At 27.1% G+C, this 21,595-nt stretch overlaps 3 protein-coding genes across 9 annotated transcripts; 1 reads left to right on the forward strand and 2 right to left on the reverse strand.

Annotated features, from left to right (window-relative positions):
* The first annotated feature begins 11,111 nt into the window (after positions 1-11,111).
* LOC110629901 lies at positions 11,112-16,756 on the forward strand. 4 transcript variants are annotated; one of them, XM_021777104.2, is made up of 11 exons: positions 11,112-11,331; positions 12,074-12,140; positions 12,472-12,725; positions 12,914-13,529; positions 13,632-14,279; positions 14,766-15,206; positions 15,504-15,698; positions 15,779-15,835; positions 15,961-16,135; positions 16,233-16,371; positions 16,620-16,756. In XM_021777104.2, coding segments are annotated over exons 1-11 (2,658 nt in total). In that variant the 5' UTR covers positions 11,112-11,266; the 3' UTR covers positions 16,621-16,756. The 4 variants fall into 4 exon arrangements, with proteins under 4 accessions (XP_021632796.1, XP_021632795.1, XP_021632797.1 ...); XM_021777103.2 differs by lacking the exon at positions 16,620-16,756 and having other exon boundaries at positions 16,233-16,610; XM_021777105.2 differs by lacking the exon at positions 16,620-16,756 and having other exon boundaries at positions 11,117-11,331; positions 16,073-16,135; positions 16,233-16,610.
* Positions 16,559-17,873, reverse strand: LOC110629902. Its single transcript, XM_021777107.2, has 4 exons — positions 17,603-17,873; positions 17,333-17,447; positions 17,025-17,085; positions 16,559-16,902 (listed from the first exon to the last, which is right to left on the reverse strand). Exons 1-4 carry the CDS (start codon positions 17,637-17,639, stop codon positions 16,606-16,608), a joined length of 510 nt encoding a protein of 169 aa, XP_021632799.1. The 5' UTR covers positions 17,640-17,873; the 3' UTR covers positions 16,559-16,605.
* A 541-nt stretch (positions 17,874-18,414) lies between these two features.
* On the reverse strand, positions 18,415-21,010 carry LOC110629632. 4 transcript variants are annotated; one of them, XM_021776694.2, is made up of 7 exons: positions 20,779-21,010; positions 20,559-20,673; positions 20,299-20,356; positions 19,682-19,949; positions 19,450-19,592; positions 19,200-19,382; positions 18,415-19,126 (listed from the first exon to the last, which is right to left on the reverse strand). In XM_021776694.2, exons 1-7 carry the CDS (start codon positions 20,807-20,809, stop codon positions 18,512-18,514), a joined length of 1,413 nt encoding a protein of 470 aa, XP_021632386.1. In that variant the 5' UTR covers positions 20,810-21,010; the 3' UTR covers positions 18,415-18,511. The 4 variants fall into 4 exon arrangements, with proteins under 4 accessions (XP_021632386.1, XP_021632385.1, XP_021632388.1 ...); XM_021776693.2 differs by having other exon boundaries at positions 20,299-20,359; positions 20,779-21,009; XM_021776696.2 differs by lacking the exon at positions 20,559-20,673 and having other exon boundaries at positions 20,779-21,009.
* Between the last annotated feature and the right edge of the window lie 585 nt (positions 21,011-21,595).

Genomic DNA, 21,595 nt, shown 5'->3' on the forward strand with positions numbered 1-21,595 from the left:
ACTCTTTTTTCCACAACTCCGAAATAAAGAAAGCAAGTCACCATAAAGAAGTTGGACTTAGCACCATGTTTAAGCTAAGTCATTGCTTAATTAGGAAGGAATTTCAGACTTCACTGAACTCTTGTTACGCAATATACAATAGTAAAGTGTAGAATTATGTAATGTAGTTTGGTCTTATTTAAATATGTATTAATTTTATATATTAGAACCGCGATTATAGATATGGTCATTAATAAATAAAGTAAAATGTTGAATAAAGTAAAATGGAAAAGCTAGGATATGTTCACTTATAGAAAATTGCCAACTTTCTGAAAAATTTTTCTAAAAAAATTAGAAAAGAGAGTTTTGTATTTACATATGGAGAACTGGAAAACTTTTTTCCAGTTTTCTAACATTTAACTATGATTTAGAAAATAGTTTTAAGTTGTTCTCCACAGTTTTCCTTTATAATAAAAAAAAAAAATCAGTTATTTTAGAAAACAATAACTATTTTTATAGTAAAAAATAGTTATAATATTTCTATAACTAAAAGTAAATAATAGTTATTAAAAAATATAAAATTAGTTATATTATTTGAAAATAAATTATTTGTACATTAAAAAAAATAAAAGTAAAACTAATTTATTTTTTAAAAAAATAAATAATTTATTTTTTCATTATGAAAGTTATGAGTATTTTTTATTATTTTACTTATTAATAACATGTGAACATGTTTTCCATATCATTATTTTTCATAAAAAAATGAAAACTAGTTATATTAGAATTTAAAATATGAAAAATTGCAAATTATTTTCTATAAGTAGACATACCTTATGCTTCTTTCAAATAATAATAATAATAATAATAATAATAATAATAATAATAATAATAACTTAAGATTTAAGAGAGATTATTTAGTGTTTTATATGCTTTCTCTATATAAACGCATAAATCTTATTTTCTATAACTAAGGAGACATTAAAATTTTGTGCCTAAGGAGACAACTTAAGGTTTATTCACCAAAACTACTAAAATTAATTAATAGCCTTAGATTTTAGAAAAGTTAAATAGTCATAAATTTTAAATGATTTGAGAGCCAATAAGGATATATCCCTTCTTTTCTTTTCTTTTCTTTTTAAAATTATTATTCATTTTTCCTTTTAACATTATAGTAATATATAAATTAATTATTATAATTCTATTTATTTTATTTTATTTTTAAAATAGTATTTTATTAATTATTATTTTTCAAATGAGCATTTAAAATATTTTTAAATATTTAATAAAATTTAATGTATTTAAAATAAATATAATTAAAAAATTAATAAAAAAATTATTTTTTAATATATATAAAAAAGTAAAGTGAATAAAGAATGAAATATATAAAAAATAAAAATTAATATTACCTTAAAATTCTTAAATAATAATTAATTTAAAATAAAAAATCTCTAAAATAACAATTATTACAAGACAGATACAATATTATTTTAAAAAACATTATGATTGCTAACTTATGTAGCCAATAATAATTATTGATACACAAGAACTCGTAAACTCTTGAGTTCTATTTTTTTTTTTTTTTCTGTTTTTACCTTACTTGAAGCCTCTCTTTATAATAGAATAAATTTAATGATTTGACTATTAAGTTTAAAAGTCTAAAAAGTGTTTTTTTTTTTAAAAAAAAAAAATAATTTCAAATGTTGTTAAGAAAAGTAATTTCGAAAAATCTGTTTTGTTATTTCAGTATTTTTATAAATAAATTATATAAAAAATAATTTAAAATTGTTTTTAAATATTTTTTAAATAATATATTTAGGAATGTTTTTTTTTTCAACAACATTTCAGCTGTAATGTTAAACAAACTTTCTATGTAAATGTTTTCAGTGGTAAATTTACAAATATTTACTAGTGAAGCAATATATGCGAGTACAGAAACAAGATTAATTTGAAAGAACATTAAATATCTAATGATATAGAATTGATTAAATTTTATGAGAAATTTTAATTAATAATATTTAGTTAAAATGAAATAATAAAAATTTAAAGTTAAAAGCTGAAAAATTTTATTAAAACTTTTAAAAATATTAAAAAGTACTTTTAAAAAAAGTATTCATCATAAAAATATTTTAATACATAAAATTATAAAAATATTTAAAAAAATAATTAAAATATAAAATTTACTTTTTTAAACAGTAAAACTTTTGTCCCTAATCTTGTGATAGATTTTTGTCACTAATCTTGTGATAAATTTCTGTTTTTTTTTTATATTTTTAAAAGTTACGTGTTTTAAAATTATTTTTTTAAATATTTTTATCTCACTATCTGTTATAAAATTTAAAATTAATTAATTTGTATTATTTAATAACATAAAATTAATATTTTAATAACTGTAAAATACTATTAGAACAAAATATGTAATTAAATAAATGGGGTCAATGAATTAGATTATATTAAATGGAAACAAATCGAATAAAAATCTAAAAAGATAAGTGGGTCAGTGAGAGCACTTGCGTATTGCCCCCCACTGCCCATTGTAGATCCACCTCAGCATGTCATAGAGAACTGGGGACGAGCTCTCGTGAAGAACCCCACAACCCGCAATGTCCGACTTAGACATGATTTATTTTATGAAAAAATTATTTAAATAAATTATTATTAAATTATATAAAAAAATTTTAATTTAATAAAAAATAAATTAAATAAATTAAATTCTTACGGAAAAAAAATTATTCTAAATAGAGAGTCTCTGTTTCTATAGTTTATGATTTATCAACAGACTGCTGATGTAGGATCGAAACGGTTTGTACGAATTCAAGATTAGTATTATTATAGTTTTAAAAAATTCAAAGATCGAAATGGAATTGAAATCTCTTTAAACTGTGATAATTTTGGAACGGAAACCGTTTAGAATCGGAAGCATCTCGAATGAAAACTGTTTTGATCTGAAACATCTGTGAACCAATGATTTTAACCCGAAACCGGCTCGTGGCTGGGCCTACGTTGTCTACTGCCAAATTGGGCGAGACTTGGGTTGATTGCCAGAAGTGGACTAGGCCCAATAGGATCAAAGACAAAAGGATATCCTGTAACAGATATTCAAACACCAAATGGAAAATCATATATTTAAAATTTGAAAATTATTGTTTTATTTTTTTTTGTAAAGAGTAAATAAATTTGATCCTAAATTAAAACTTTTAAATAATTAGACAACAAAACTTAATTTTGGATAAAATAGAACATCACCTCTAAATTTGAAGGATAAAAATAAAATTTCATTCAATCTAATTATTCTACATTAATGGGTTTTGCATTTTAATTAAGAAAAATAGGAATAACAAATTTCTTGTACTTAATATAAAAACTCAATTAAAAAGAAAAATAAGAAAGCTATTTAAACCTAGGGAAACGTAAAAAAAAACTTCTTAGCATTATCTAAACACAATTATTGATTTTATAAATAGTTTGAAAATAATAAAATAATTATCTATAATTGTATAGATTTTCATTCATATATATATATATAATAATAAAATTAAATATTATTTAAAAATATTAGTCTGATCGTACGTATATAAGAATAAATAGATATCAGATTCAACTCTTTCAATTTTCGATTCCCATCTCAAAAAATAAAATTTTTTTAATGTTTTTAAATAAATCTATATTAAATTAAATAATAAAATCATTATCCATAATTGTATAGATTTTCATTCATATATATATATATTTTATAATTAAAACAATTGAAATTTTTGAGATAAGATTATTAACTAACAAACTTAAAAAATTATAAAATATATAATTAATTTTAAATATGAATTATTTTAATATTATTTTATATACTTAAAAAAATTATCATATTGTTTAAATTTTTTAACTATAAGATATATTGAAGCAACAAAAAACTTAATAGAACGCTAATTTTGTATATTTAGAAATTTTTAATAAATATATTTAAAATATTTAATTAGTATATGTAAATACTAAAAATTTAAATTTATTTCTCTAAAAAAATCAAATTTATAGCATAAAATTATTGAAATAACACATTTAGACACTAAATAATATTAAAAGAATAAAAACTAATATCTAAAATTTTTAGATAATAATTATATATATACATAAAATAAATATATACTTATAAATACAATTTGCTAGTATTATAAACTTTTTTTTAAAAATTAATATAGATTTATAAATATAATTTATTTATATTATAACCACTATTAAATATGGAACATTGTTCAATTAAAATTAATTGCACTTAGAAGTTTAATCCAATAATAAGTGTATCTGAGTAAATTTAAGAAATTTCAAATTTTATTCCTCTGATCTTCAATTTTCAAATTTAAAAAAAATTAATTAATTTCTATATTTAGATTTTGTCAATGCTTATCTAAAGCACAATTTCAATATTCAATAATAGAGATTTTGAAATTTAGGTACGCACTTAATTATTGGATATGATATTAGTAAGGCTTTAAACAATTGCAAATTGGCTAATTTAGGTCTAATATGGAGGCATTGCCTAACTATTTTATTTTATTAAATTATGCAATTTACTAATTCAACTCTTAATTTTAAGTCATCACACAACCTTATTTCTCATTTATTAAAAGAGAAATTTATAATTTAATTTTTGAATATTGCTATTATTAACAAGTCAGTCCTTATATTTTTAAAAATCTATTAAAATGTTCTTATTTTTTCTTTCCATCAACGAAATAGTATTTCCGTCTATTTCTATCATTACAAATATAGCAAAAAACCGAATTACCCTCTCTCTTCTCCTTCTCCTCTTCATTTTCATTCTCCTTTTCCTTCTTCGATTCTTCCTCTTCTTCTTTTTCGATTTTCTATTTTTTTTTTATTCTTTAAGGAAGAGGAGGAGGAGAAGTAGAAGTAGGCAATTCTTCTTCTTCATTACCATCATCTTCTTCTCTTTCTTCTTTTTTTTTTCCATCATCATCTTCGATACTTCCTCTTCTTCTTTTTCAATTTTCTATTTTTTTTTTCTTTAAGAAAGAGGAGGAGGAGAAGTAGGCAATTCTTCTTCTTCATTATCATCTTCTTCTTCTCTTTCTTCTTTTTTTTTTTTTTTTTCTTTTCTATCATCATCTTCATTTTCTTATTCTTCTTCTTTTTCTTATTCTTTTATTTTTCTTCTCTTTTGAGGAAGAAAAACTATTTAGTTGACGGAAAAAAATGATAATGACATTTTAATAGAACTGATAAAAGATAAGAAGGTTTTAATATATATGAAAAAAATAAAGACGTTTTAATATATATGAAAAAAGATAAGGGCATTTTAATAGATTTCTGAAAATATAGGAACTGATTTGTTAATAATAATAATATCTAGAGACTAAATAAAGAGTTTTATTTGAGAGCAAAATTAGATTTTAAAAATTTTCTCTTTTATTACTTATCTATTTTTAATAAAAAAAGGATGAAAAGACTATTTCGTTGGCGGAGAGAAAAGATAAGAATATTTTAATATATTTTTAAAAATATAGAGACTGATTTATTAATAATGACAATACACAGAGACTAAATAGTAAATATTCTATTATTAAATAATATTACTTTTCAACCAAACTGAGGTATGGTGTGTTCAATATTATTATTTTTTCTAGGAAAAATTATTTAAAAACTAAAAACTATTTTTAATTTTTTTTATTAATGGTTATATGTTTAAAATATGAAAAATGTAAATGTATTAAAATTGTGAGAATTAAATAGTTAATTAACAAAATAAAACGTATCAATGATTACATTAAATTTAATGTGAAAATAGAAAATTAAATTCAAAATTCATCATAAATTAAGAAGAATATGAAGAAAGAAAGATTGTGTGAAGAAAATAATTAAAGAAAAATAAAAGAAGATAAAGATTAGAAACTTTTTTTATTATGTTTAAATAAAGGAAAAACTATTAAATGAAAATTGTTTCTTAAATGATGAAAACAATTTTATTCTTAAATATTTAAAATACTTTAGAAAATAAAAAATATGTTGAAAAATAAATTTATTATTTGATTATATTAATTATATATTTTAAATTATATAATAATAAAAATAAAAATTACTAATATATATATATATATATATATATTTATTTATATATACAGTGAGATCTCGGAATTTATATTACAACTTTATAATATATATATAGGGGCGAGCAGTATTCGGTTCAAACTGAAAAAATCGATCGAACCGAATTGATTTGAAAATTTAATTCGGTTTTTTATATATTTCGATTTGGTTCGATTTTTAATTTCAGATATTTTAGTTATTTCGGTTCGGTTCGGTTTTGATCAGAAAAAAACTGAAAAAATCGAACTGAACCGATTAGTAGGGGTGAGCAGTATTCGGTTCAAACCGAAAAAACCGACCGAACCGATTTAAAAATTTAGTTCGGTTTTTTATATATTTTGGTTCGGTTTTTAATTTTAAAAATTTTGGTTATTTCGTTTCGATTCGGTTTTGATCAGAAAAAACCAAAAAAATCGAACCGAACCGATTAGTAATAATAATATGTTTTTTCAATAATATATAGAAATTAAATCATATTAAGATTAAAATATTTTAATTAAATTTTAAAATATTAAAAATAAAGTGTAAAAAATAAAAAAATTATTAAAAATCGAAATCGATTAAACCGAACCGAACCGAATCAGACCGGTTCGGTTCGATTCGGGTTCTGACCAAAATCGGTTCGGTTCAGTTTTCATAAACACTCAAATTTCGGTTTTTGGTTTATTCGGTTCGGTTCGGTTTTGAACCGAACCGACCGAATGCTCACCCCTACCGATTAGTGATAATAATATATTTTTTCAATAATATAGAGAAATTAAATCATATTAAAATTAAAATATTTTAATTAAATTTTAAAATATTAAAAATAAAATATAAAAAATAAAAAATTATTAAAAATCGAAATCGATTAAATCGAACCAAACCGAACCGAATCAGACCGGTTCAGTTCGATTCGATTTCTGACCAAAATCAGTTCGGTTCGATTTTTATAAATACTAAAATTTCAAATTTTGATTTATTCGGTACGGTTTGATTTTGAACCGAACCGACCGAATGTTCACCCTATATAGAGTGATAAAAAATAAATTTTATTTTTTATTGGGCAATAAATATTATATTATTGATTTATAAGGGATTTCTTTCTGTACTTCCATCCTGGATGGCACCACATAAGGATTGGGTAGACATCTTTAATGTTATCCAAATTTCTCTGAATATGTCCCCACATAGTAAATAAATAAATAAATAAATATTAAAATTTAGAGCTAATGGTTACGTGTAATTTTTAAAAAGAGAAATTAAATATCCAATCCCTCAATTATTGGTAAAATGTCATAGTCAACCAGCTCCAATTATTGGACCATCAATCAATTCTACTCTGGGTAAATTTTTAATAGATTTAAAATTAAATTAAATTAAAAATTTAATATTTATAGAAATTAAATTGATTTTGAATAAAAATTAATAAAAATAGAATAAAGTAATTTTTCCATCTATGGAAAAAATAAAATAGGAAAGAAAGAAATTCTGATAAATTTATCATTTTGCACTGTATATTTTAAAATAGACTTAAAAAGAAATAATAAATTTAATTTTATTATGAAAAACAATTTCTCTCCAAATTAAAGATTAATAATCAAAAGTAAATAAACATTTTTTTAATAAAAATAAAATAAATTTTATTTTCCTTCTTCCCCTAATAAGAAACTAGAAAATAATTTTCAAATATTTAACTAATATTTCAAAAACAACTTTAAGATGTTTTCCAATACTTTATTTTATAATAAAATATTGTTTTCTAATTTTTTTAAATGAAAATTAATGAATCTTTTAATAAAAAATATATTATAATATTTTTATAACTAAAACTAAATAATTATTTTGAAAATATTTAAAATTAATTATATTAGTAAAACTAATTAAGTGTTAAATAAATTTTTAAATAACTTATTTTTCAATTATAAAAGTGATGAGTATTTTTTTATTATTTTAAATTTAAAAACGGTTTTTTATTATTTTTCAGGTGAATGTGTTTTCCTTGTTTTTGTTTATTTTTCATGCAAAAATGAAAACTCCAATTTTCTTAAAAAATAAAAATAAAAAACAAAAAATGTTTTTTCACAAGTAAACAAAAAGTGAATTATAAGATTAAATTCTCTTTTTTTATTTGCCACACATTTAAACATATATAGGATAAATGTTAGCTAGGAAATTATAGGTTTTCTTTTTTCTTTTTTCTAATTTTTATAATTGCTTCACAAAAATTTTGTATATAGATAAAAAAATAATTTCTGTTCTTGAACAATTCAACCTGAAAATTTGTTTACATAATAAAAAATCTTAATTATTCAAAGATTCTAATTATATTTTATTTAATTCACTTTATATTTTATATTTTTATTAATATAATTTTAAATTAGAATCACAATTTAATCTTATAATTCACATAATAAATGACTCAGTCCCAATATTCTTCTCTTATTATTTATTTTTTCAATATTTTGATAATTTAGAAGAATAAATTTAACTAAAATGACAAATTAAATATTTTATTTCAAATTTAATTTCTTTAAGCAAAACTAATCTTCGGTTTTCTCCTCTAATTACATATTTTTTTTAAAAATTTTTAAAAAATACTATAATTATATATTTTAAAAGCTAAATTATATATATTTTTTATAATATTAATGGAGCTTTTTGTTGGATGGACAGTGACTGGCTGGAATAAATCATTTTACCGCTAATAGAGACCACATACATAACCCTTTTCTTTGAAATTTGAGGAAAAAATAAATTGAATATTAGCAAATTTGTATTCACAATCGATCGGGATAAATTAATTAATATTTTTTTTTGTTAATTTGCTGATATTTAATTTAGGAAAAATTACTTTTTAGTTTATGAGGTATAGCGTAATTAACATATTCGTCTCTCTATTTTTAGAACCCAACGTTCGTCCTGAGATTTAATTCCGTCAAAATTAGAGATCCCTCCGTCAAAAATGCCGTTAGTGATAGGAAAAATGACCGAATTACCCTTTCTAGAACTCAATACTTTAGTCCCTGAAATTTAATTCCTACAAATTTATAGGTCCCTCTCTCAAAGAATTGAAGAAAAAAATACATTTTTGTCCCTAAGATATTACATAATTAACATATTTGTCCCTCTATTTTTTTGAATTCAACATTTTAGTCCCTAAAGTTTAATTTCGTCAAAATTCAAGGAAGAAAATCTCAAACTCAATCTCCATAAACAAATAAAAATTTTAATAAATTTAAGATTCAAATTCAGTAAAAATAATAAAAATCAAAATATATAAAATTTAAATTATTAAAAATAAAAAGTTAAAACTCAATATAAATATTTTTGTGATGCTGTTCGTCATCGATCACTGCTCGCCATTTTAAAAATTTATTAAAATGTCTCTAATATTTTAAAAAATTTACTAGTTAGTCTTTCCATTAATTTTAGTCGTTAAGTGTTATAAAAAAAATTTAAAATTTCCATGATATGGAGTGACTAATTAGTAAATTTTTTAATAATTTGAGGGACTAATTAATTTCTTTTTCTAAATTATAGGGACTAAATAATAAAATATTTAGTGATAAAATTAATAGAGGAACTAACTAGTAGACTTTTTAAAATGTTAGGGACATTTTAATATATTTTTCAAAATTGAGGGACTACGTAACGAGTTTTTCCATACTATAGAGACTAAATAATATTTTTTTCATTTTATTATTGATAAGGGTATTTTTGGGATTATATTTATTTTCTTTCCTTTGACCAGATGAAAATCATTGACTTAACAGAAATTTTTGATGGAAGGATCTTGAATTTTGACGGAATTAAATTTCAGGATGAAAGTGTTGGGTTCTAAAAATAGAGGGACGAATCCGTTAATTACGCTATACCTCAGGGACTAAAAAGTAATTTTCCCTTTAATTTATTATACCCTGAGACTTTGGGGATGGTGAGAACGTGCTTATCTAACGGTCAGCTTTCCTTTTCCAGCAGCTTTGTTAGAGCGATTTCTGTATAAGTATATTTTATTTTGGTATCCACATGTTTCAAACAATTTGGCTTGTCTGTCCTTGTGCTCATAAATCTAATCATGTGAATTTTTTTCAGTTTTCTTGTAATGATGCTAAACTTTGTGGGATAGATTTCAGCCTATTGACTTTAGTCCATTACCATAGCATGCGTAAACATGATCAATTTGATTTAAAATAAATTAAAAATTAAAATTTTAATATTTATAAAAATTAAATTAAATTAATTTTAATAAAAATTAAATCGAATTAAATTAAATTAATTTGATTTAATTTAATTTCTTAAGTTTAAACTTTTAATAAATTTTTTATTTTTTATATTTTATTTTTATTTTTAATATTTTAAATTTTAATTAAGATATTTTAATTTTGATATAATTTAATCTATTTATATTATTATAAATAATATATTATAATAAGTTAATCGATTCAGTTCGATTTAATTTTTTATTAAAATTAAATTAAATTAAAATAATTAAATTTTTTAAAATTAAAAATTTAATAGAATCAAATTAAAATGAATAAAAAATTAAATCAATTTAATTCAATTGATTTTTTAATGTGACTCTTAATTTATAAGGTTTTTTATTTTATATATATATATATATATATTGTGATGTGTGAAAAATTTATTTCACTAAACGCTGAAGTCTTGCAAGAAGAATTTATATTTTCTAATAATTTTTTTATTTTATCACCACATCCCATAGGAGTATCTTAAATTAAAAATCGCAATTCATCACTAGAAAAAATGTTAAAGAACATTTTATTAATATTAACAAATTGATTTTAATAAAATAATCCTGGACGAAAAAGTCTCCCTTTGGCCTTAATATTAATAATTTGATTGTATTTTACCAAAAAAAAAAACAATTTGATTGTGTATTCGTCGAGGAAACAATTTAAAAATTTAAAATACTGAATTTTTTTTGTTCATTTTCAATTATAAATTATAATCTCTGACGCAAGAAACTTCCGTTTTCTTCCAGGGGCCATATGGAAACAGACAGACACTTAACTGATATGAGCACTCGGTGCTTATCCATCCGACATCTGTTTTTGTCACTGAAAACACACTTCGCTTATATTATTACATTCAATACCAACCCTCCCTCCTCCTTCAGCCGTGTCCTACTAAAATTTTCCAACTTTACCAAGTTTCTCCTCCATTGACCATTCCCAATGATGCTCCTCTGATGGGAAGAGCAGGAAGCTCCGGTACAGCTCCATCTTGCATGGATCTCTCCAGCTTAGAGTCTCGGTATCTCTCTCTAACCATTCTGTTTCTCTGGTTTTCTTTTTCTCTTCTGAGTTCTTCTTGCTTTGTCTCTTTCTGTTGGGTTCCTATTGAATCATGGAACAAAATGTGAGAAGGGACAGTGGAATTATTGGAACTTGTTTATAATGGGAAATGATTGATTTTAGTTAAAGAAAGTTCCTTTATGGAAACCCACAAGCAAAAGCATTTTTTTTATTATGCTTGATTCAATCCTCAATGACATCTTTGTATAAATTAATGAACTCAAAGCTCACTCTTTTCTTTTTATTCTCTAATTTTCTGGCTTTCTCTTGCTATTTACCTGTTAGTTGCATTGGTTAACAAGTGAACCTCCCATAAAGTTTTTCACAATTTCTGAAGATTTTTTTTTGTCCCTTCTTACGGGTCAATGAAGTCTGATTTGGAAACTTACGGAAATTTTTATCCCCAAAAAGAAAATCTCTTCTTGTGCTTCCATTGATGGTAAACTAATATTGTCTTCAATGAAATTGCTTCTCTGATATCTTGCAAAATTAAATTTGTGGAATTAGTACTATGCAAGCTTCAAATACTTGAGCTTCTGTTTGTTCAGTTATAGAACATTTCGTGATTGGACATATTCCATTGGTTGATAGTTGGAAGTACTTTCAAAGGCTTGATGCATGTTGAATTATGGTTCTAATACTCTAAATTATGTTAATTGCCGATGCATTGATTACTGAAACATTTTCTTTTTTGATGCTAGCTATCTTGATTCCTGCTGTAGGCATGAAGTGCCACCCAATTCTGAAGTGCTATCATGTTTCTCCAAGGTATTTTAGATTAATTTTGTACCATAAAATTTTTTTTCCTGCTTTTGATTATATGTATGTTCAAGTTGGAAATTTTCTTCGTTTAGGATTTTTTTTTATTTTTTTATTTTTTAAACTTTCCTTTTCTCTTTGGGTTTGGGAGAATCAAACTCATGAGCACCCTTCTTTTCTAAAATGATACGAATGGTCCTATTGAATAGAAGAGAAGTTAAATTCCTACTCCATACTGTTATGGCTTCTCAATCTTGTATATTGCTCTTGTAATGTTTTATAATTTCACATAGTAAAGCATTGGACGATGCTGCACTGTTAACTTCTTCTTTTTATCTAGGCCAAAACACAAAAGTGTTGCCGGAGGAAGTGTAGCATTGTGGTTTCATTAAATCAGCTTAAGGATGATGATATTTCTCCTCTGATTGATGCATTCCTGGCAGTAGACTCTTCTGATATTGATGCTGTTGACATACTTCATGAATCACCGTGCAATTTGAACGAAGAACATATTATGTCCTTGTTGCATGCAATTAATCTAAAACTCAGAATTGTTGATCTCCAGGACATGTCATTGGAGCAGGATTTATTGTGGTTTGTATCAGCACCTAAATCTGTCTTTTGCAGTAATGCATTATTTTCCAGTTATTTTCATTTAACTGCTAGATTTCTTGCAGTGGAAATGACATTTCTGCATTGACCAATTAACTATGCTTGATGAGGATGAAAATTAAGTAATCTCTGTCTAATATTATATGTTCTTCTTTGTGGGATCTTTTCAGGGATATATGTCAGCATGGCTTATCTTGTGAAATTTTGAACTTGAGGTCCACCCACATCCAAAAATTGAACCTTGTTGGAAATTTTACACGATTACACACTTTAAATTTGGACTTTTGTACTTCAATAACTAGTTTGCATAGTGACTGTTTTTCATGCATGCCGAATCTGATGCGTCTTTCAATGTGTGAGACAAGAGTAGTTGATCTCTGGACAACCACTGCCGCTTTATTGAAACTTCCTTCTTTGGTAGAATTACGGTTCCAGAATTGCTTGTGTTGCAAGGACACTGGGCCATGTCCTGCATCATTTGGCAAGAAGGGAAATACTGCATGCGAGAAACTTGGTTTGGCTCAATTGAATATGGGTTCACTCATTGAACCCCTACCTTTCAATGCTGAAGATACTCTTATTCAAGTTTCTCATGCTGATGGGTTACATAGCAACTTGCTTTCTCCCCCAAGTGCATTAATGATTAATGAAGTCCATACAGGAAGCAATGAGGTTTCAGTTGCTAGTGAAACTGACATTTCAAGCTGCCTTCAGAACATTGGTTTGCTAGAACTATCATCTAATGTTCTTCCCAATTTGAATGAAAAAGTGAAATTGCAAAATGAGGTAACTGTTTTAAATGCATAAGGGAGAAAATGTTTGAATTGCTAAAATTTGATGATGGATTTTTTTTAGTCTTTCTAACAGGTTTCTTTTGGCGAATGATAGATTGAAGACATACATGAGTATATTGCAAGTGGTTGCACATGGGATTTGAAGAATAGCACTACTGCATTGAAGAACTATAGTTCACACCATCCATCACCTATCTGCTTTGAGAAACATTATAGGGAGTACATAATTGTGTCATTGCCTCATTTGAAGGTTTTAGATAATTTGCCCATTGGACAGATGGACAAGAAAATGGCCAGGATCATCTTTTCAAAATACTATGAGTACTTACCCTATAACCAACAGCACAAAGAAAGTGTTGCTAGCATCCTGCAGAAACGTGAAATAGGAACATGTGGTGCCTGCTACCAAAATTTCTGCAAGCCAAAGGAGAAATATCTGTATCAAAAGAGTCAATATGTCTTTCAACGGGCTCTTACTGCTGCCAAATTTGGGTCTGCTGCATGGCCACATTTGCATCCTTTGTATAACTTAAGCAATTTGAATAAAGAAGGAAGTGAGCAGCTTCGTCCTAGGCAGTTTGAATATCATCCATCTGATCCTAGTCTTATGGTTTTTGGGACTCTAGATGGTGAAGTAGTTGTCATGAATCATGAAAATGGGAAGATTGTTGGTTTTATTCCTTCAACAGGAACAATGAACAGTGTTCTGGGTCTCTGTTGGCTCAAGATGTATCCATCAAAGGTATGTGTGACGATAAAGTATCTTATGCTTCTAATACACATCATGCACTTTACTCCCTTTTTTGGCCTATTTTAGAAGGCACTCATATATTTTAAATGTTTAGCATCGTAACTTAAATATGGTTTAACCATAAAATGTGGGTGGCCATGGATTTTTGGCTGATCTGACCCATTATCTTTCTGAACAAACCAACTTAAAGATGCCAAGGCAACATGTCCAATGGCAATATCTGTATATTTTATAGTAATTACACCTTAAACTGAGTGTGCGTGTGTTATTTGGATATGGGAAATCGGTTAATTGCATGCTTAAGCCTAATAGATTCTGGAATGGGATAAGCAAGGTGGTGATTTTATGGCTAGATCTAGTTTCTACAAGTAATTCATAAATGATATGTCAATGCCAAGAATATCAACTTTCTAGCTTCATTTCCATTGTTATGGACTCAAATTATTGCTGACAGCTTTTTTGGTATGTGGTGGACAGCTGATAGCTGGTTCTGATAATGGTAGCTTGAAGTTGTTTGACATCAAGTATATGCTACCAAAAGTTGCAGACGTAAATTGCAGCAGTGGAGTTGTCAGTTTTGATGATTTTGAGCCATTGACTTCTGTTCATGTCAATTCCACGGATGATCAGTTTCTTGCTAGCGGGTACTCAAAGGATGTTGCTCTGTATGATATCAATAGTAGAAGACGAATACAGCTGTTTACTAATATGCATCGAGAACCTATAAATGTTGCTAAATTTTCTCACCATTCTCCATTCATATTTGCTACTTCTTCATTTGACCGTGATGTCAAGCTCTGGGATTTGAGGCAAAAGCCGGAGCAGCCCTGCTATACAGCTTCAAGTTCAAGAGGAAATGTGATGGTTTGCTTTTCTCCCGATGACCAATATCTGCTTGTTTCAGCTGTTGACAACGAGGTATTTCTTTATAGATTAGCATGCACTCTGTGGTTAGGATAAAACTAATTGAATAGACACTTTTTTTTTGTGACACTATGAAGTTAGAGTCTTAAAAAGGTTTGATAAAGCTGATACATTTTCAAAGCTCCACATTGTAAATAACCCGAATGACTCTAGATGTTTTCTACTTAACATCAAGTGTAAAATTCCTGATTTATCAATTAGGATATAGGTTTGTGACTTTTATCTAGCAATAATGAAACTATTAATAAAATCACGATTTCAAGATGATAGCCAGCTGGTAACTGGTGTCAGGTTAAGCAACTTTTGACGGTAGATGGGAGGCTTCACATGAATTTTGAGATAACTTCCACCGGGAGTGCTCATAACTATACTCGATCCTACTACTTGAATGGAAGAGACCACATCATAAGTGGAAGCTGTGATGAAAACGTTGTCCGTGTCTGCTGTGCACAAACTGGAAGGCGAGTCAAGGACATTTACTTAGAGGTATAATCTTCTTGTATCCACTTTTTCTCCTTGACCAAGTCTGTGTAGAAGTGTTACATATGGTTTTTATTCTTTTGCAGGATAGCGACTCGGGAAATTCTCTGTTCGTGCAGTCCTTAAGGGGCGATCCTTTTAGGGTAAGTTTTTTCTTTTCTTTTGCAACAGATGAAGTGCATATAAACTTCTATTTTCTTAACAATATACTGTAAATCAGAAACTACATTTTTTACTTTTAATGTCTAAAATTTGCCCTTTTCTTCAGTTGCATACTAGTTTTTCTGTAAGCACCAGGAATGAAGAGAAAGTTATCAAATTTTTATGCTTCTTTACTATTCCTTTGTTTGGGAAATTGTTAATTGTGTTCTTGAAAGCAGCTATTTCACATGAGTGTCCTAGCTGCCTCCAAGCGTCCAAGCTCCAAATGCGAGATCATCAAGGTAACTTCTGTTACCACTTTTTCTTCACTTTCTTCATATCCTCGACCATGTTAAACGTTCATGTGTAGTAGCTGTAATCGGGGATTGCGATGTGCAGGTCAATTTACTCTCTTCCAGTCACTCTGCCAAAGGATATTCTTATGGTCAAAACATCCGTACTTCCTTCGGTCTGGGAGGTTGACATGGGTATCATTTCGGGAGGTTGACATGGGTATCATTTCGTTTCCCTCTTTATGGTATGTGTAGTTTGTACAAATGCGAGGATTGGAAATGTCATGTTTTGTTTTGGAAGTGTCATGGCAGAGCTGTGCTGCTGTCACTTGCGTATCGTCGGTGCTGCAACTCTCAGCTTCTTGAATGTGTAGTTAAAACTGTTCATATGCTTGGATGTAATTAGATTCATTCAACTGAAGATCCATATAAATGTCAATATAATACATCAGTGATAACTAATCTGATTCTGCATTTGATTACATATATGGAGATGCTATGCGTCGAAGAAGAATTATTCTGATCAGCTTGACAAAGAAGATTGCCAACAATGTTACTGTAGGCACAAAGACCACATCTGGCACCACCTTGATTATATCTAACTGGGGCACATTCTCGGCCGCCTTCTTGGCAGCCATGGCTGCCACTGGTGTTATCACCCCGGTGACCATGGTGGAGTCTTCTCGCCTGCAACGATCTACCCTCTTCTTCATGAAGTGGATAAATCGTTGTTTTCTTTTTGCCTCTGAAACATCTTTCAAACTAGCAAAACATGCCTGTATAAAAGATTTTATTTTATATATATATATATATATATATATATATATGCATTTTGAGAAAACGAGAGATGATAAAATTTGATGATAATTTGTAAGCTGGAAGGCAAATGTTTACTGACCTCTACTTCCTTTCTTGAGGGTGCATCATAATGCTTCCCAGGCAATGCTGAGTTCAGTGTGCTGTATATTTTGGAGATAATTAGGGTTTTTTTTTTTCACAAATAATATATATATATATATATATATTCAAATAAAATTGAGTTCTTTTACAAATAAAATCAATTTAATTAAATTTTTACATAATTCTCAAGTTTTTTTAAAAAAATAAATTTGCGTTTCATGTGAAATTGGTAGAATTCATTTTTCTATTTGGAAAGATATTTATGTTTAAATACTCTGATTAGAAAGAATTTATTTCTTATCTTACTTGAAAATGTCAAGGACAGCGATGTGGAATTCCTCAAAGTTCTTAATATCTTTATCCACAAATTGCTTGTAGAGTTTTCCCATTACAAAAGCTATTCTCCGGGCTGAAGGCAACCCTATTAAAGAAAATATATATATTAGTAATATTAAACAAATAAAAAGATGAAGAAATAAAAAAGAATAATTTTATGCTTCCATTGATGATGGAGAAAAAAAAATGGATGGAAAATTAGCAAGAAGTATAGAAAATGGCAAAAAGAAGATGACAGACCTTTGAAAATTCTCAGAAAACTGGTGGTTATCCCCATTTTACAAATCTGAACTGAATTCAATGAGGGGAATGGCTTGTAATTGGAAGTAATCCTTGGTCTGATCTTTAACAATTTACTACCTCAAATGCGATTCCTGGCTTGAAAATGTTGTTTGTTTGGTAGACGAAAGAAAGTAATCCTTGATCTAATCTTTAACAATTTACTATCTCAAATGCGATTCCTGGCTTGAAAATGTTGTCAGCTTCACATAGGAGCTTGCAGAAAGAAAGTTCGATGAATTGAGTAACAATTAATAGATTATGTAACAAGTAGTCATTTTTTTAATAATAATTATTATAAAAATGATAAACTCATAACAATAAAAATAAATTAAATAATGATCGTTTAAATTGAAATAATTAATTGAATTCAATAAAATTGAAATTTTAGTTTGATTGTTTTTTTTTATTTGGTTTAATTTAAAAAAAATTAATTATTTCAGTGCAATTAAATTTTATAAAAAAATTTGTGAATAGTTATTTTCTGATGACTTTGCATGAATGGGTATACCAACTTCAAGCTAATTTATAGTTTTCAATTTATATATTATTTAATGGTTATTATTAGAAAAAAAAATTAAAATTAAAATATTTCAATTAAATTCTAAAATAAAAATACATTAAAAACTCAACTAAAGAAACTGGAACAGTTTAATTCGATTCAATTCAGTTTTTTCTTCGATTCAATTTGATTTGATATTCACAAATTCCTAAAATTAAAGTTTTAATTTATTTGGTTGAGTTGGATTTTAATCCTGAACCAAGTCAAGTTCTGATGCATTAGCAGAAAATTTATATCAGGTTAATGTTCAAAGATTTGTTGTTGAGAAAAGGGGATGATCACAGATTACAGATTGCAGAAATGGGTACTCAAGTCAGTTGCTGCCTGTAGTTCTTAAAAACAGCTTCTACATCAGCCTTATCTTTCTTTGCCTTTTCTCTAGCATGCCATAATTTTCCCAGCTCCATTTCACATTTTGAGGCTAATTCCTTCTGAAACTTTCCACATTGAAAGCAATCATTGATCTTCCTCAAATTCTTTTCCTCAGCAGTTTTAAGACACTCAATTTCAGACTTCAATTTCCCAATTTTCTCCTTAAATTCGTCATCATTAGCCTTTAACTCTCTCAGCAGGTGATATGCTTCCTGAAAGTGTTTCTCAGCCTGTTCTTTGTTAGCTTGCAATTGTGAAGCTCTGGCCAAAACATCTGCAGCATTTCTGAACTTTGCTTCAAGCATATCAATCTCTTGCTCAAAGTTGGTGATGATAGATATCTGACCAGCAGCCAAACTATCTTCAGAAGTTTGCGTTAACAGATGCAATGATCTCTTGAGTTTCTTAACCTGTTCAGGTTCCTGGAGAATTGAAGTTCCAGTTTTAAGTGTATCACTCACATTTTGCTGTGCAACTTGAGTTTCTACAGCAGATGGAGTGAGCTCAGATTCAAATTTCTCAAAAAGAGAGAGCATTTCTTCCACCAAAGCCTAAGAAAGCAACATAGAGTTAAAAATAACACAAGTGGGAGAAAAGGGATTGAGATTTTCTTGGAGAGCTCACTGCTTGTGGCTGTTCTGAAGAGAGTTTGCTCTTGGGATTGATCGATAAGCTTGCGGAGGTAGACCTGGACGTGGCCCTTTTTCCTGGCCTTCTTAAACTTCCCTGTCGAGCTAATCCGCTTCGTTCTCGAGATTGATTTGCTTGTGCTTGATGTTTTCTTGCTGGGTATGAATCTTCTTCCACCTCAATTGAATTGTCAGAAAATGTTAGATGCTACAACACAAAGTAGAGCTTAAGTTGGAGACTTTACTTGCTGCAAGTGAGAAGGAGGCTGGCGAGGCAGATCTTCCCAAGCAACATTCTTGACCATTTTCCCTTTTCCTTGAAGTGGTTGCTCATCTGAAACGGCTTCTTCGTCGGCGTCTTCCGGGGGAATGTCGTCCAGTATAGCATCTGTGAGCAGATAATATGTCTATAAGAAGAATTATGAAAACATGGAGCTCGAATGGAGAAGAGAGTTCTTGAATCATCAAGAAACTAACTTCCTAGGAAAATCCATCTTGTGAGTTTGATAGATGCAAGTGAAAGCAGTGTCACAGAGGGCACAAAGATGAAATTTGGAATGTCATTGATTCTCTTCAACTGAGGCACAGTGTCTCCTGCCTTTTTAGCTGCCATGGCTGCTGTTACTATTCCAGTGATTAAGGCAGAGTCAACAAGTTTGCTGAAATTTATGCTTTTCTTCATAAGCCCAACAATCAATTCCTTCTTTTGGGGGTCTGGAGCTCTTTTCCAATCATTAAAACATGCCTGTGCAAAAATTATAGGGGGAATTAGTATTAGGTCTCTGTGTTTTTAGAAAATTCACTGGTTCATTATCATTTCAAAACTATTCAATTAAAACCTCCATGAATGTATTTTGTAAAATTAAATTTATGTATAATTAAAATTATAAGAATTAAACGGCATAAATAATTCAAGACAGCTAATGAATTTTTTAAGAGAAAGTCTAAAGAGTTGTATTTTGTAAAATATATGGATGTTTTAATTAATTTTGAAATAGAGATGAATTAATTCATTTCATAAAAACTTAGGGACTTAATAGTAATTTACACAAAATTGCGTTATTAAGAGAATGCAAAATAATGTGTTAACTAACCTCAAGTTCCTTCCTGGAGGGTATCTCATAATATTCAATAGGCAATTCTGAGATGAATCTGCTGCTCCAATGTTGTTTCATACAAAAATATTCAGACAAATGTGCAATTAGGACATTGGTCAACAACTTTAATTCTCTTCCATTTCAACATAAAAATCAGCTAAGCACAACTTTGTTAAGTGTTTGAATTATATGATGCAAGAATTCAAGAATTATTTTCTAGCAAATAATTTTTTTTTTTTGCTCAAATGAAGCCTTACTCGAAGATATCAAGAATACCGACTTGGAAATCCTCAAAGCTACTGATATTTTTCTCTAAAAATTGCTTGTAAAGTGTTCCCATTACAAAACTAGTGGCATGTGTTGAGGGCAACCCTATCAGAATTGAGTTGAAGACAGTTAATTAAACAGAGGAGTTCTGGCGGAGTTAAAATGAAAGTGCCCTAGAAAGGCAATGAAACAAGACAATTCAATGCGTACCTTCTCCCAAGAGACTAAAAAATATGCCCATTTTGCAGGCTTGATCCCTAAATGTTAGAAGAGATGTGTAATCCAAGGAGAAAGTGAGAAGAAGAGGAAATGGCTTATGATTGATCCAACAGTTTTCAGAATCAAATCTGATTCTTGACTTGGGAGAAGCTGTTAGCTTCAACGAGAAGCCTTTGCTTGATTGATAAGAGAACTGAAGGAGGATAAATTTGAGTTTTGAAAGTTCTCTCACTTATTTGACTAATATTTTAATGGAAAATCTGCATGAAAATGAATGAAAGAATTAAAATATTAATAAGGTGTATTAAATAAAAAAGTTTAAATATTTATAGTAATTTATATTTATATTTAATATTTTAAATATAATAAAGCCAAAATTTTTTAATTAGCTATGATTATTATTGAAAGACTAAATTAAATTTATATAAATTAATAGTAAATTATAATATAATTTTTAAAATTTTATATTATTAATAAAATATATAATCCTTTAATTTAAATTTTATGTTAAAATTATAATATGTTTTATATTTATTAAATGTATTATTACATATATAATAAATATTTATTATAGATAATTTTTTTATTATATTAAAAATCACATATAAATAATATATATTAAAATATTTTATTGAATGTTTATATTCAATATTATAAATTATGTGTATATTTTTTATATTTGAAAATGTGTACTTCAAATTAATAATATTATAAATAAAATAAAATATTATATATTTAAATAGTAAAGTTTTATTTTTTATATTTTAAATTTTTTTATTAATATTTACTATATAAAGGTGAAAATAGG

This window comes from Manihot esculenta, chromosome 13 (genome assembly GCF_001659605.2).
Source record: "Manihot esculenta cultivar AM560-2 chromosome 13, M.esculenta_v8, whole genome shotgun sequence".
In the NCBI taxonomy this organism is placed as follows: Eukaryota; Viridiplantae; Streptophyta; class Magnoliopsida; order Malpighiales; family Euphorbiaceae; genus Manihot; species Manihot esculenta.

Bases quoted from the DNA above. Each gene is read 5' to 3' on its own strand.
- LOC110629901 (XM_021777103.2), top strand. From the start codon at position 11,267: ATGGGAAGAGCAGGAAGCTCCGGTACAGCTCCATCTTGCATGGATCTC. The intron at 12,141-12,471 runs GTATTTTAGATT...CTTTTTATCTAG, and splicing joins TGCTATCATGTTTCTCCAAG to GCCAAAACACAAAAGTGTTG. The intron at 15,699-15,778 runs GTATAATCTTCT...ATTCTTTTGCAG, and splicing joins TCAAGGACATTTACTTAGAG to GATAGCGACTCGGGAAATTC.
- LOC110629902 (XM_021777107.2), bottom strand. From the start codon at position 17,639: ATGGGGATAACCACCAGTTTTCTGAGAATTTTCAAAG. The intron at 17,448-17,602 runs GTCTGTCATCTT...TTTCTTTAATAG, and splicing joins TTTTCTGAGAATTTTCAAAG to GGTTGCCTTCAGCCCGGAGA. The intron at 17,086-17,332 runs GTAAGATAAGAA...CAAAATATACAG, and splicing joins GCTGTCCTTGACATTTTCAA to CACACTGAACTCAGCATTGC.
- LOC110629632 (XM_021776693.2), bottom strand. From the start codon at position 20,809: ATGGGCATATTTTTTAGTCTCTTGGGAGAAG. The intron at 20,674-20,778 runs GTACGCATTGAA...CAATTCTGATAG, and splicing joins TTTTAGTCTCTTGGGAGAAG to GGTTGCCCTCAACACATGCC. The intron at 19,127-19,199 runs GTGAGCTCTCCA...TTGCTTTCTTAG, and splicing joins CTTCAGAACAGCCACAAGCA to GCTTTGGTGGAAGAAATGCT.